This window comes from Lontra canadensis, unplaced genomic scaffold (assembly GCF_010015895.1).
Source record: "Lontra canadensis isolate GAN:19392208 unplaced genomic scaffold, GSC_riverotter_1.0 scaffold40, whole genome shotgun sequence".
In the NCBI taxonomy this organism is placed as follows: domain Eukaryota; kingdom Metazoa; phylum Chordata; class Mammalia; order Carnivora; family Mustelidae; genus Lontra; species Lontra canadensis.
This window is the reverse complement of record NW_022631034.1, coordinates 2,044,762-2,057,350: the sequence shown is the minus strand read 5'-3', so window position 1 is coordinate 2,057,350 and position 12,589 is coordinate 2,044,762. Positions and strand designations below refer to the sequence as shown.

Genomic DNA, 12,589 nt, shown 5'->3' with positions numbered 1-12,589 from the left:
CTGGTCCCAGGTACACCACCCTTGATCTTACATGGTGCAAGCTCTGGTTGGAGAGAAGGAGAAAAAGAATTTCATGTCTTGCATCTCTCTGTTTTCACGTCTTAGGGTTTGGTGTGTTCAGAAATAATAACCTTATAATAGAAATCATAGCTAATCTCTAAGTTATTTGCAGATTACAAAACAACAGATTAACAATTGTGTATCAGTCAGGGTTCAGTTACAACAACAGAAAGCATTCTTGGCAATGCTGGCAGAATGGGCTCTCACACCGGGGATGAGGTGCTTGCTTGCATAATGAGTGGAAGGGCTGGAGGAACTGGTTCTCAGCTTCAGACCAGGACCAACTTCCAGATCTCAGCGTGCAGAACTGGCCCCCGGGACCCAGCAGGAAGTGGAGACCCGGGAGGCTGCTGCAGCCATAGGGCTTCTTAGCACCAGCTTGCTCGTGACTGCACGCTGCGGTGTGCCCATCCCCACCAGATGCAACCTGCCCACTACCCTGCTTGCCAGCAGGAAAGAAAGCCAAGCCGCAAGAACTGGCCTTCTCACTTCCACTTTCCAGATCTCTGATGAATGTACCCCATCGGCAGAGCCCACGTCATCCAGATGCAAGAGAACCTTAGTGTCTCTGTTGGCTCAGGCTGCTGTCACAGAGCACCACAGACAGAGTGGCTTAAATGCAGACATTTATTTTCAGGTGCCACCAGTGTGGGTTTCTTCCGTGGCCTCTCTCTCTGTGGCTTGCGGTGGGGCCATCTTCTCCCTCTGTCTTAGCATGCTCTTCCCTCTCTACCCATCTGCGTCTAAATTCCCTCTTCAGTGAGGATCCCGATCATATTGGATAGGGGCCTCCCCGGACTGGGTTCATCTTCACTTAATTGTATCTTTAAAGACCCTCTCTCCAAATTCGGTTCATTCTGAATTATTGGGGGTTAGGACGTCAGCATGTCTGTTGGGGGCTGGGGCGTGCTTCCGCTGATAACACCAGGAGAGGTCGTGTTTTCTGTCCTTTGCCACAGTTCAGGACACAGCAGGAGGAGGGTAGGGAGCTGCTCAGTGCCGGATCAGGGACAGAGGGGTGCTGAGAGCACTTCAGCAGGGATGGGAGTGGAGGGTGTAGGTACTTACCTCTCAGCGAGAGTCTGCTTCGTGTTTATTACATTCACGTGCTTATTTTATCTGATGCTCTTAACAGCCCTTTGAAATAGAAAAGTATTATTATCCCCATTTTTCCCATGAGAAAATTGAGGCTTACATGGGTTACCAGGCAGTGGCAAGGGCAGGAGTGAGCTTAAGTCCCCTAACCTAATCCTTGAGTATGTCACCAGAACTCAATGTCCAAAGGCATGGTACAAAGGCCATGTCACAAGTTCAAACAGAGGGACTGGCAGGTGTCCCAGCAAATGTGAAAGCAGCAGCCACTACTCAGACCCAGCCTGGTTTTGTAAGATTTTGACTTTTCCTGAAATCTTTGTCTTGAAGTGAAATATCTCAGTTTTTCAAACATTGACAATCAATTTAAAGTTAAAACACACACCCACACACTTACTTGAGTTAACCCTCTGTGGGGCCCAGCCAAACACACCCACCTGCATTCAGCCCGCAGGCTCTGATTTAAAATAAATGTTCATGAGATTTATTAAAGTAAGTGTTCTTTTTTTTTTTTTTTTTAAGATTTTGTTTGACACACAGCGATAGCGCGAGACAGAGCACAAGCAGAGAAAGTGGCAGGCAGGCAGAGGGAGAGGGAGAAGCAGGCTCCCCACTTAGCGAGGAGCCTGATAGGGGGCTCGATCCAAGAGCCCTGGAATCATGACCTGAGTGGAAGGCACACGCTTAACCGACTGAGCCACCCAGGCACCCCTAAAGTAAGTGTTCTTAAAAGTCTAGCTGCACTCCCTCTCGGACCGTATTAGAAAGATATTGCTACTCTATCACACTACCTTGAAATTCTTCTTTTGCTCCTTTGCTGGGTGCATTTTTCTCATTTCTCACTGAATGCATGATTTTTTTGTCTTGTCGGTGAACCCAGGGACCCAGCATTTATTTAAATAGCTGTGTGTAGGGTACAGTATGGGGAGATGCTTATTTGTTCTCCCAGCAACCCTGTGAGACTGGCATTGCTGCCCACACCCCTTTAATGGATGAGGGGGACAAAGAGCCAGGGTAAGACATTAAGACATAGAGAGTAGAAGGCAAGATCAGAGGGGAAGTGGAAACCTGGTCTTCTTTTTTTTTTTAACCTGCTCTTTTATTATACACAGAAGGGGTGTGTTTACTCAGAACATTGGCTTCGCTCCAGTGATTCAGTTATTGGCCAGCCCAGCAGACCTGTGATTCAGCTGCTGCTTCCCCAAGTGAGCTCCCTGACACACTTTCCATCCCCACCCTCTCCCTGCTCCAGGCCCCTCTAGACAAAGATTAAGGCACTCTTATTTCCCTAATGGGAAGCTGTGTTCCTAGGAATTTCTAGGAACCTAAGAATTCAGATGAACAACAGCATTAAAACCAACGCCAAGTATTTGAATAAGTAAATAGCACATATGTTTATTCAAATTTGCTAGCCACGTGTAAAAATGGGAACAAGGTCACAGAAGCCCTATATAGCCGCGTTTTTATCAAAGTGGGGGTCTGCGCAGGCCTCCCCATTTCTAGGGCGGGGGAGGGGGGGATCCAGCACCGGTGGCTCAGGATCTCCAGATGCTGACCTCAGTCCTTGCTGCTCGTGAGAGGGAGAACATTCTTGCTTAGCTTGCAGGAAGGAGAGGGGAGGTCTGTTTTTCAGGGCACTAAACAAACAGATGCTTTCTGGCCCAGAAGGGTGGTGCACAGCCGCAGAGCAGTCAGCAATCCCAGGACTCCAGGTCATCAGGGTCAAGGTCACCGTTGCCCTGAGTGTTTGTGGGTCAGATTAACTGGAATTGCATCCTTTTCTTGGTGCGGTGGGGAATGTGGCTTCTGGGGTGAAAGGCTTACAAGCCGGTTCAAGGCTTAGATGCTGGGTGCACTTGGAGCAAGCTTTTCGAACTGCCTCATCTCTAAAACGAGGATGAAACAGACACCCCGGCTTTCAGGCTTACAGGGAGGCTTCACAGAGCCCTGCATCTGAAAGCAACGTGTTCACTCTGAGGTTCAACAGAAGTATCAGATGTTGTTTTCCTTGGAAGCGATTCTTAAAGTAAGAATAAAGCAAGCTTTTCATCCATCTGGTGGCACAAGCAGCCAGCTAGACATCCTTGCCATTGAGGGAAAAGCAAAGAAACCCTCCAAAGGCACAGACAGGGTGGGAGAGGCTCTCTGGGCTGGTCTGCCCCGGCAGGCCTGTGAGGAAATGCAAAGCAGCTGCAGCTCGGGAGGAAATCCTGGGCTAGACCTTCAGGCTCCCGTAGACACCGCCGTTCAACAGCCAAACAGCGCGGCCCTCCTGGAGGCTGCTTAAGTTGAAACAGAATTCTTCTCTATAAGAAGAATGTTGTAATAAGAGATTATGTTGTTTTCCAGTGGCCCAGTACACAGCTTTTTCTAGGAATGACCACACATGCCCCATTTAATTGACCGGCCAAAGCTATTCCTATTTAGGAGGAAATTGTTTGTGTTTAATCATCTGGAAAGCTGTGAAAATCACCCCTGTCCTAAACCTTAACTAATTTTCTGGGTGGGTTTATACATAGGCCAGGAGAGGGAAGTGGACTTTGAGAAGAGAACTTGTATTTGAAAGAAGCTGGTGGGACACGAGGAAGCTCCCTGAAGCAGAAGAGAAGTTCCCCGGGAAGGAAGCAGGGGAGAAGGCAGGCGAGGAGGGAGCAGGTCGGAGGGCAGCTATCAGCATGGGGGAAACCTGTGAGCGTGCAGTCAGTTGCTCACTCTTGTTCGTCCAGATGGTAATACAGTCAGAAAGAAAGTCCTTCAGGTCCTGGTTGTGGTTTCTCACCGATGTTAGAGGGCCCCACCCCAGGATCGTACATACTGAGCCTGCCAGTGAGCTCTCTGCTGGTTAGGACTAGTCTTGATGCGTGTGAACGATGGAGCAGTTGCAGGAAAACTTGCTCAGGACTTGGAACCTTCGTGCCTTGGAAGCTAAGGAGAAGAGAATCCTTGGCGTTACTCTCCCCCAAAGGGACATTCAGAGAGTCCTTAGGCAGGCCCTTCAGAAGGGTATCATGTTCGCGTTCTGGAGGCTGGGGGCCAGTCCTTAGAACCCTGGCCAGCTGGCATGGGAGCCCAGCTCAGCGTGCTGCAGGGAACGACTGTGGAAGGAGCGTGCACTTTGCTGCGTTTGCAGGGAGCCTGCTGCCCGCCTCCGTCCCATTCCAAAGGCTCTGTTCCAAAGTGCTTGCCTGGGAGCACAGCAGCACTCTGGGCCAGGCTGCGGGGTGGGAGCTGGCCCTAGGTCTCTCCTTTGGGTGGGGTGGGCTGACAGGAATCTGAGGAAGAGGCAGCTCAGCAGCGAGTGTATGGAAAAGAGGTCGCCAAGGCCTCAGATAAAGCGGGATCATCTTACCCTGCCCTAAGATTCCTCCTCCCACTTTCCCCGCTGTGCTGGGCTTCCTTCTTCTACGCGATGCTTCAGTGGCTGTCACTAGCCCTTCCATTCTGCGTGGCAGGGCTGCAGCAGAGTTGCCTGGGGATGCACTTGAAAGGGGATGATGCCCTAGCCCTTTCCCCCTCCCCAGGCTCGGTCATGAGGATCCCAGGGACTCAGTGACCCTGGTGGGGAGGTGGGGGGAGGGAGACAGGTCCACAAGTGACCTCCAAGGATAAATAAAAGAGCAGCTGCTGTTTTTGGAGCGCGCTGGTCTTTGGCTAAATACTACATGTGCATCAGTGAATTAACTCCTCAGACACACTCCTCCCCTTCAATTATATAGAAGAAAACCTGGGCTCATAGATGTCGAGTAACCAGCCCAGCTTCCCCAGCCAGTAAGCAGCAGAGGCAGGATCCAAACCCAGGAATGTGCAGCATGCCGATGAGGCTGGATATCAGAATTGTGAACGCAGCTAAAAGCACGGTTTTATTTGTGCATTTGACCCAAAGCTGCTTCTGACCAAGGCCCTACCTGGGTCTTGGCGCTGAGCCCCGGGGAGCACTTGTCGTGGGGTAGAACTCAGGTGGAATACCTGTGGTAGACCACAGCATGGACACCGTGGAGCCTGGGGCTTGCCATCTGTTTTGCAACCTTATCTGGTCCTAAGCCTTTACGGCAGATAGGCTCTGCACCGCTGCAGCCTCTACAGACACTTGAGTCAGCCTGGGTTTGCTGCCGGCGCCAGGGTGCCCTGAGACTTTGCTGAGCCCTTGCAGCCTACAAGGAGGCATACCTACTGTCCACCTGCTCCTGTGAGTCATCAGACGGCCGCACTGGTGCCAGGCCTGCCAGGTCTGCATTTTCCCCTGGTCGCCGCCTTGCCAGGACAGAACTTAGCCATATATGGCAGAGGCAACCGGCAGTGCTCTCCCCTGAGCCTTCCTTCCTTTAGGAATATGCCCTTGGACAAGCAGATGGGTGGAAGCTCAAGGTCCAGGAGGTTTCCTTTACGTTTTTACCAGGTGGCTGGGCTGACCAAGGAAAAAGGCAGTGCGGATCCAAGGGTCAGGCCAGAGAGGAGAGCCAACCCACAACCCTGGAGTTGGGGTATCGGATTAGCAAGTGGCCCGGCCCCCAGGAGGAGGCCAGACAGAGGCAAAGGAGGAGAGAGAGTTCTGTTCGGTATTCCAGGCTTGAGGCCACTCCATGTATCCCCTTGGACACTTGCAGTGGGTCTGTCAGTAAGAATCCTTCAGCTGAAAGGTTCCCACTTTTCCTTGAATAAAGACTTCCTTATCTGCCTAACTAACATTCCTCAAACGATTGCAAACCTCGATAGCACCTAAAAATGCACCCTTTGTACAAAGTTCTCCAGAGGCACTCTCCTTCACTGTTTTCGGTTGCCAGGACTTGAATCAGTGTAATAGTTGGGTAAGAGAGCCAAAAGGAAATAAAATCGAACCTTCCACTAAAGCACATAGCAGTAATATTAAACTGTGTGCGTAATGTGGCCTGTGCTTGCATTCGCTCACCGTTGCTGGAGGCCCCCCTACTACCGTCAGTGTTTGTTCCCTCTTAGAAAATGCTAGAAAAGCCTCCATTGTGCTGTGTGTCAGGGTGCACGGATTAGGCAACTAGTACTGCAAACGAAAGATCTATGTAGGAGCTCCGGTGGGAGGGCATCTTAGTAACTACCTACCAGCACCTGTGAGGAGTGGGAAGGTGCATCCTTTTCCCCTAAGGAGCAAAAGCTTTAGGACTGCTTCAACAATTGACATTCTTTTCAGGTTTCGGGTAGAAACAATAGTTGAAGATGTCCAGCAAAACAGCAAGCACCAACAACATCGCCCAGGCCAGGAGGACAGTGCAACAGTTGAGAATGGAAGCCTCCATCGAGAGAATAAAGGTCAGAAGCCTGGGTGGGATCGGGCCCCTCTGCTCTCCGAAGGCGAGGCCACTTTTCAGAGAAGACAATGCCATTTAATGCAGCTGGGGGGCAGGAATTTCCCAGAGCAAGCAAAGAGCCTCAGAGTCTTAACTCTCATTGCTGCTTGGCATGGGCTTTAGTTTCAGCACAGGGCAGCCCAAGCGTCTCAGTTAGCCTTTCTGTTTGGACAGAAAAACCTAAAACCCAGGACAGGATCCCCTGAGGTCCCTCCTTCCCTGACCCAGCCCCGTCAAGTCCCACAATCTAGGTGTTCTGCCTTGGGCCAGGGGGTCCAGATGGACTTAAGGAACGCACCCTTGTGATCCCTCTGGAATTTACGAAGCGTTCTAGAGTTATCAGTGCAGGTGAGCCAGCCTTGCACAGCTAGTCAACACACGTGGTCTCCTTTTTTTAAGAGTATGCTGCTTTTTAAATGTATGTGGACTATTTTACAGACACATTCTACAGCCAGCATGAATAATGCCAGCCTTAGTTGAGATCTGGAAGAAACGGGAAGGCATTTATATGGTCACCTGACTTCAAAGTCTTCCCCCACCCCAAATCCCAAGAGAGGACGAGGCAGTGTGTGCCCTGGAATGTTGTGAGTAATGCTGTTTCCTAGAAACTGAAGCAGTCACCTGACACATTCCTCTGGGCCTGGAGATAGTCACCTGTCCTCAAAACAGCAGGCTGCCTGGGCTGTATTGGACAGGCCTCAGCTGCCCTGTGCTCCTTGCATTAAAGACACGGATCTCATGATCCCGCGGGATATCCCACCCCGGCCTCTGAACAGGGCAGGGCATTTTTAACTCCCGCCAGAGGAAGGCACTGAATCGTCCCCTTCTGGTTTTGTCCCTTTTTTTATTTTCCCAGGCTGGGTCTTTAACTCTTGAAGCTCTTTAGAACTTGACTATCTTTCAAGAGTATTGGCTCCAGGCCCATAATTCCGTTCCTAAACCTTGCTGCAATCCAGTTTTGTTTCAAATGCAAACTAAGATACACCCTTGCCTTGATTCCCATATACTTCCCCCTCCGGCTCTTTGAGAAATTTCTAACCTATAGAAGAGTTATAACAACAAACACCCCTATAGTGTTTGCCAAGATTCACTAATTATTAACATTTTGGCTCATTTGCTTTCTCTTTCTGTCTACACACACACACCCACACAACTCCTATCCTTTAAGCCTCTTGAACATTCTGTGCAACTTCATGACTCTTCACCCTTAAACCCCCCACCGTCTATCTCCTGGACCCAAGGGCATTCTTCAGCATAGCCACAGTACAATGGTAACATTCAGGATCATCTAATAATAATCTGCCACACAGTCCGCTTTTGAAGAATCCAGGCCACTCATTTTGCAGAAATTACCCCGGGTTGCTGAGGATTCGATTCCTGTTAAATACTGGCATACTTTATTTTCCAAGTTGCCAGTTGGGGTAGGTCATCTGTGCTCACACCAGGAGACACAGGAGGTCATTCTGTCTGATCTTTGAGTCTGACCACTTGGCGAAAAAAGGCCAGCGCTGCCAGACTGGTCCGTCTTTTTCCTTTCCTCACTCACAAGTAATCTCGGGAGAAGCCGGCTCTCAGAATATCACTCCAACAGTCCTCTGCCCAGTGCGTCGCTGTTCAGTTATACTCACAATGTTTGTAAATAAATTTTGTTTCCTTGCTTTGGTTTTTTCCCTCTGGCAGGTTTCAAAGGCGTCAGCGGACCTCATGTCCTACTGTGAGGAGCACGCCAGGAGCGACCCTTTGCTGATAGGGATACCGACCTCAGAAAACCCTTTCAAGGATAAAAAAACTTGCATCATCTTATAGAGGAACGCTGAAATGGCTCCTCGCCTCTTCTCAACAAAGCAAATTTTGAGCAGCTCCTTGGAAGAAATTTACTTTCAGCTTATTTGGTAACCACTGCTAATAACTAAAATACTCTAACTTGGAATAATCGACTCTGACGTCTTTATTTTCCAAGTTGCCCTTTCTCTAAAACACCTTTTACTGATTTCATCCAGAATAACAATCCTCTTTCCCATTTGATAACGATGGTGTCATATTGGTTTGGGCCATTGAAAAAAAGACGATTATATCCTTTTAAATATGCGAAAAAGCCAGTTATAGCCAGACCTCAGTTACCTAAGTAGCTGTGTATATTAAAATGCCAAGAATGACTTCAGTTCTAAAACCTTTACATCCTAGTACGTTAATAGGGTTGTGCCAACTGTACAGTGTACCTGCGTGAGGAGTGTGTTGTGTATATATGTCTTTGTATATACACATATCAATGCTTATTTCCTTAGTAAAATCTTTCTCCATGCCCGCAGTTCCTCACCTTTAGAAGTCATACCTTTGCCTTGAGCTGTGTGTAAGTGGGTAAGATTTTTTTCATGCAGTTACTGTACAGACAGTGAAGGCCATCCTAAAGATTGTAGCCACTATAATTGAGTAGCGAAGAAATCGTGCTGACCTCTTAAGCTATAATCAACAGTACCAATTAAAAACTGAACTAAAAACCCTCTCAGGAGATATAAGGGAGCCTTTTGGGCTTCAGTGATCCCACATCTAGAAGGGCGGGGCTGGTGCCGGGAGGCCTCTGGGCAGCTGTGGCCCTGGGGCTTGTGTTCTCTGGGTTAGGGTTAGAGACCTCAGAAATGTCCACCCTTGTGCTCGGAGGGAGACTGTGCACATGAGCCCCGCCCAAAGAGGAGCAGGAATGTGTGAAAGCCAGCTGCTTTCCTTAGCCAACCCTGGTGAATTCCTCCTCACTGCCCGGTCCTTTATCTTTCCTCTCCTGCTCGAATGGCTGTTTCCAGAGGTGTGGTATCACCTCCCCAGCCCCAAGTGGGTGGAACGTGGTGGGAAAGAAACATACAAAAGCCAAAGGTATAAGACACTACAAATACCTGCTGGGCCGCTGTGTTGTTTCCAACCTTGTCCACAAACGCCCCCGGGCAGGCTTGGATTCGGGGGTACAGTACCAGGGCTTCAGGGTTCCAGCAGGTGCTCATCAGACTCTTGATACTCCTCTGGACATGAGCAGAGCCCTCAAATCCTTGGACTTGCCAGTGGCACCCGGAGGAATCTCCTATGGCCACAGAGTATTTTAGTTTTATCAAAGGAGAAAGAATCCCTTTTTTATACAAAAATGTTCACTTAAGGGCTCAAACCATACACAAGCCTTTGAGCTTCTCAATTATCTTTAGTTCATTAAAATACCTACTAGTGACAGATTCAAAGCTTATTTTCAAAAAGGATCCAACCCCAGGATATTACCTACAATGGTTTTCCCTAGTTCTGTACAATCCTGCCCTGCAACACAATCCCCTTTTAAAATCAAATGTCTGGGTTTGGAGTATGAAGCTGATTGTGGGGGAACACATGCAGGGCTGTTTTTAAACTGCTCAAATATAGTCGGGATTTCCCCAGGCACCTATCTGTTCAGCATTGGGAACTGCCCTCACTTTTCCAACATCATGTGAAAATCATGCCACTGGCCTTAACCTCTTGTCATCTACTGCTTGGTTTTGCAATAGGCCCCATTTCTAAGTAAATTAGAGGCACCTGTTTAGGAGAGCTAAAGGTGAAATTTGAAATGTACACCAGAAAGACATTACATTTAATGCTTCACTGAACGAGGCCTTTCCTTTTAACAAGTATATTTTTCTACTGATTGTTTCAGAACACTAATCTTATTCTCATTCTGATTTTAACATTTTTCTTTAAATATTTATGAGGCAGTTTGTTAAATATTTTTATGAAATTTTATTATACCTTTTTGGCATATGTGCAACTTTTCAGTAGCAAGCATAGTTTATTCTTTAGTACTAAATTATGTCCTTTTTACCTAACAGAAAACAAAACGTGTTTTGCTCTCTATTTGTCGATGTGCTTGTATTGGTAAGGAATAGACTCGAGGTCCCAGGAGATTTCATTTTTGCTGGTCAGATATCATAAAGGCTAGGAGTGTGAATGTCATGTAACTTCCTAACTAGGTGTAGGGCATGTTCAAGAGAAGTGAAATCCTATCCTTGGGTGCTGGACCCAGTGGGGGAAAATTGTAGCTAAATGTTGATTGACTTTCAACTAGATGTCTGTGTAAGAAAATCTATGTATAGGATATGCAGAAGTCACTTTTATTTATCAGGCTCTATTCAACTTATGAACCACAATTAAACTGTTCTTCAGTAGCTGGCTTATAATGGACAAATACCCAGTATGTGTTGTGTTGTTGTTGGCGTTGTTGTTTTTCCAACTACCACTATAAAGACACACTTAATCACATTATATACTTGGCAACTTCTTGGCTTCATATCTATGAAGCTATTTAAATGTGTTCATTATTGACTTTTGTCTTTAATGCTGCTTCTGTTAATAGTGATCTCCTTTTTCATTCTTATATGTTCATTAGTGCATCAGTCTATCCATTGAGGCCTCAGGACCATGGCAAAATATGCTAGACAAAAGTTCATGATTCCAAAGTATTTTATAGAAACGCATTATAAGATGTCATTCACAAGGTCTAGATTGTAGTTACTTATTCTTCTAAAAAGAATCAGGGTTTTACATTTCCTTACCTTATTAAAATCGGAGTTCCATAATGATCTTTTAAAGGAAGGACCCAACTTGCTTTCTCTCTGTACTGTTTTTGTATTTTAAACTATTAAAAAAAAATTTACCAATGACTTAGTAATTTTGAGGCATAGCTCAGTTTAGGTAGTAGAAGATATGCTAAACTTGGCTTCGGATGCTGCCTTCTCAGCCAGTTTACAAACAAGATAAGCGTCGTCTGATTATTCCAACTATCAGTTGAAGATCTATAGAGGCCCAGGAAATGAACTATAGTAGATGTCAGTCCTTCTCAATAAAATAAAATACTGGAGTGTGTTATGAATTGTATTTTCTTTTATGGTAGATCAGTTAATAGGAACAAAACACATGAAACACATAGAAATATGTGTAGATTAAAATAGAGCACTTACCTAAAGTTGGGTGGCCTGGATCGTAGCCTTGGCTCCTTTTCCAGCCAATCCTGTGTCCCTATGTCCTGAGACTTCGGACAAGGCACTTCATCTCGTTGGGCCCTCATTTCACCATCTGTAAACAGGAGGCTTAAGTAGAGGATGGTAGAGACTCGCCCCAACCTCCCCTCTGATGCCTCGGTCCAATGGCCCACTCTACAGGTCCTGCCAATGTGTTGGTGCTATAAGCTGCTTCAAATATAAAATTGGTTCATCTATCATATATGCTCATTTAATAGCTTGTGAAAGGTCTTTTTGTGATACAGCTTTTTCTAGTTTTATGGACTTGATGACTGTAATGTCTTGTTTTTAGTCATGTCATTCTAAACATCATTCATTTGATGTTTCAGTAATCTGCATTTGATACATAGTTGGAGGGATTTTGTTATCTCATAGCATTCTTTGGCTCCTCATCTGTCCAGCATCTTATTAACCTAAGCACTGTGATCATTGTTTGGAAATCTGTCCTATGGAAAAAATAAAAACATTTACTTCACATGTACTTCACAGATTTAAAAGAAATTTCATTAAAACATCATTGTTCTCTTTACTGGATCAGTGCCTCACTATATTATCCTACCTGTGTTTTGCTCAATAAATTGATAGAAGACCCATTCTCTTCCCTTTTCCTTCATTAACATTGTCTGAAAACCTACTGAGAGCCAGACGTTGAACACAGGCTCCAACACTCAGATGAGTAAGACTCACACCGGCCCGTGCAAAGCTCACCGTCAAGAGCAAGGTGGGTGGGAATGGCAGATGCATAGACTAGTAATTAGAGTACCATGTGAGAAGGTGAACATACAGTACAGTGAGATCTCAGAGGAAGGAGAACCAGCTCCACATCAGTGAAGTCTGTAAAGCTCCCAAGGAAGGTGATGTTTGAACTGGATCTTGAGAAAAGAAAACATTGTAAGCACTGGATTGAAGTCTTGGGAGAAAGTGAAGAAAAAGAAGGAGAATGGGCTCAAAACTAGTATGCAGAGTACCTCCCATACTACCTTGTTTATGCTGCAAGCAACAGGAAGGCAGTAGAGGTTACTAAGAGGAGTGATGTAATGATACCCAGTGTGTGGAGGGCTGTTTCCCATCCTGAGACCCAGCTGTGACCATGGA

General features: G+C 46.7%; 1 protein-coding gene and 1 long non-coding RNA gene across 2 annotated transcripts; one reads left to right on the top strand and one right to left on the bottom strand.

The window, feature by feature from the left end:
• Positions 1-2,687: 2,687 nt before the first annotated feature.
• Positions 2,688-5,825, bottom strand: LOC116874998. The gene is made up of 3 exons (XR_004384112.1): positions 5,816-5,825; positions 3,374-3,380; positions 2,688-3,027 (listed from the first exon to the last, which is right to left on the bottom strand). It is a non-coding gene; the product is annotated as an uncharacterized LOC116874998 (long non-coding RNA).
• Positions 5,826-6,313: 488 nt separating this feature from the next.
• Positions 6,314-12,087, top strand: GNG12 (G protein subunit gamma 12). Its single transcript, XM_032870073.1, has 2 exons — positions 6,314-6,432; positions 8,151-12,087. Exons 1-2 carry the CDS (start codon positions 6,340-6,342, stop codon positions 8,274-8,276), a joined length of 219 nt encoding a protein of 72 aa, XP_032725964.1. The 5' UTR covers positions 6,314-6,339; the 3' UTR covers positions 8,277-12,087.
• The last annotated feature ends 502 nt before the right edge of the window (positions 12,088-12,589 follow it).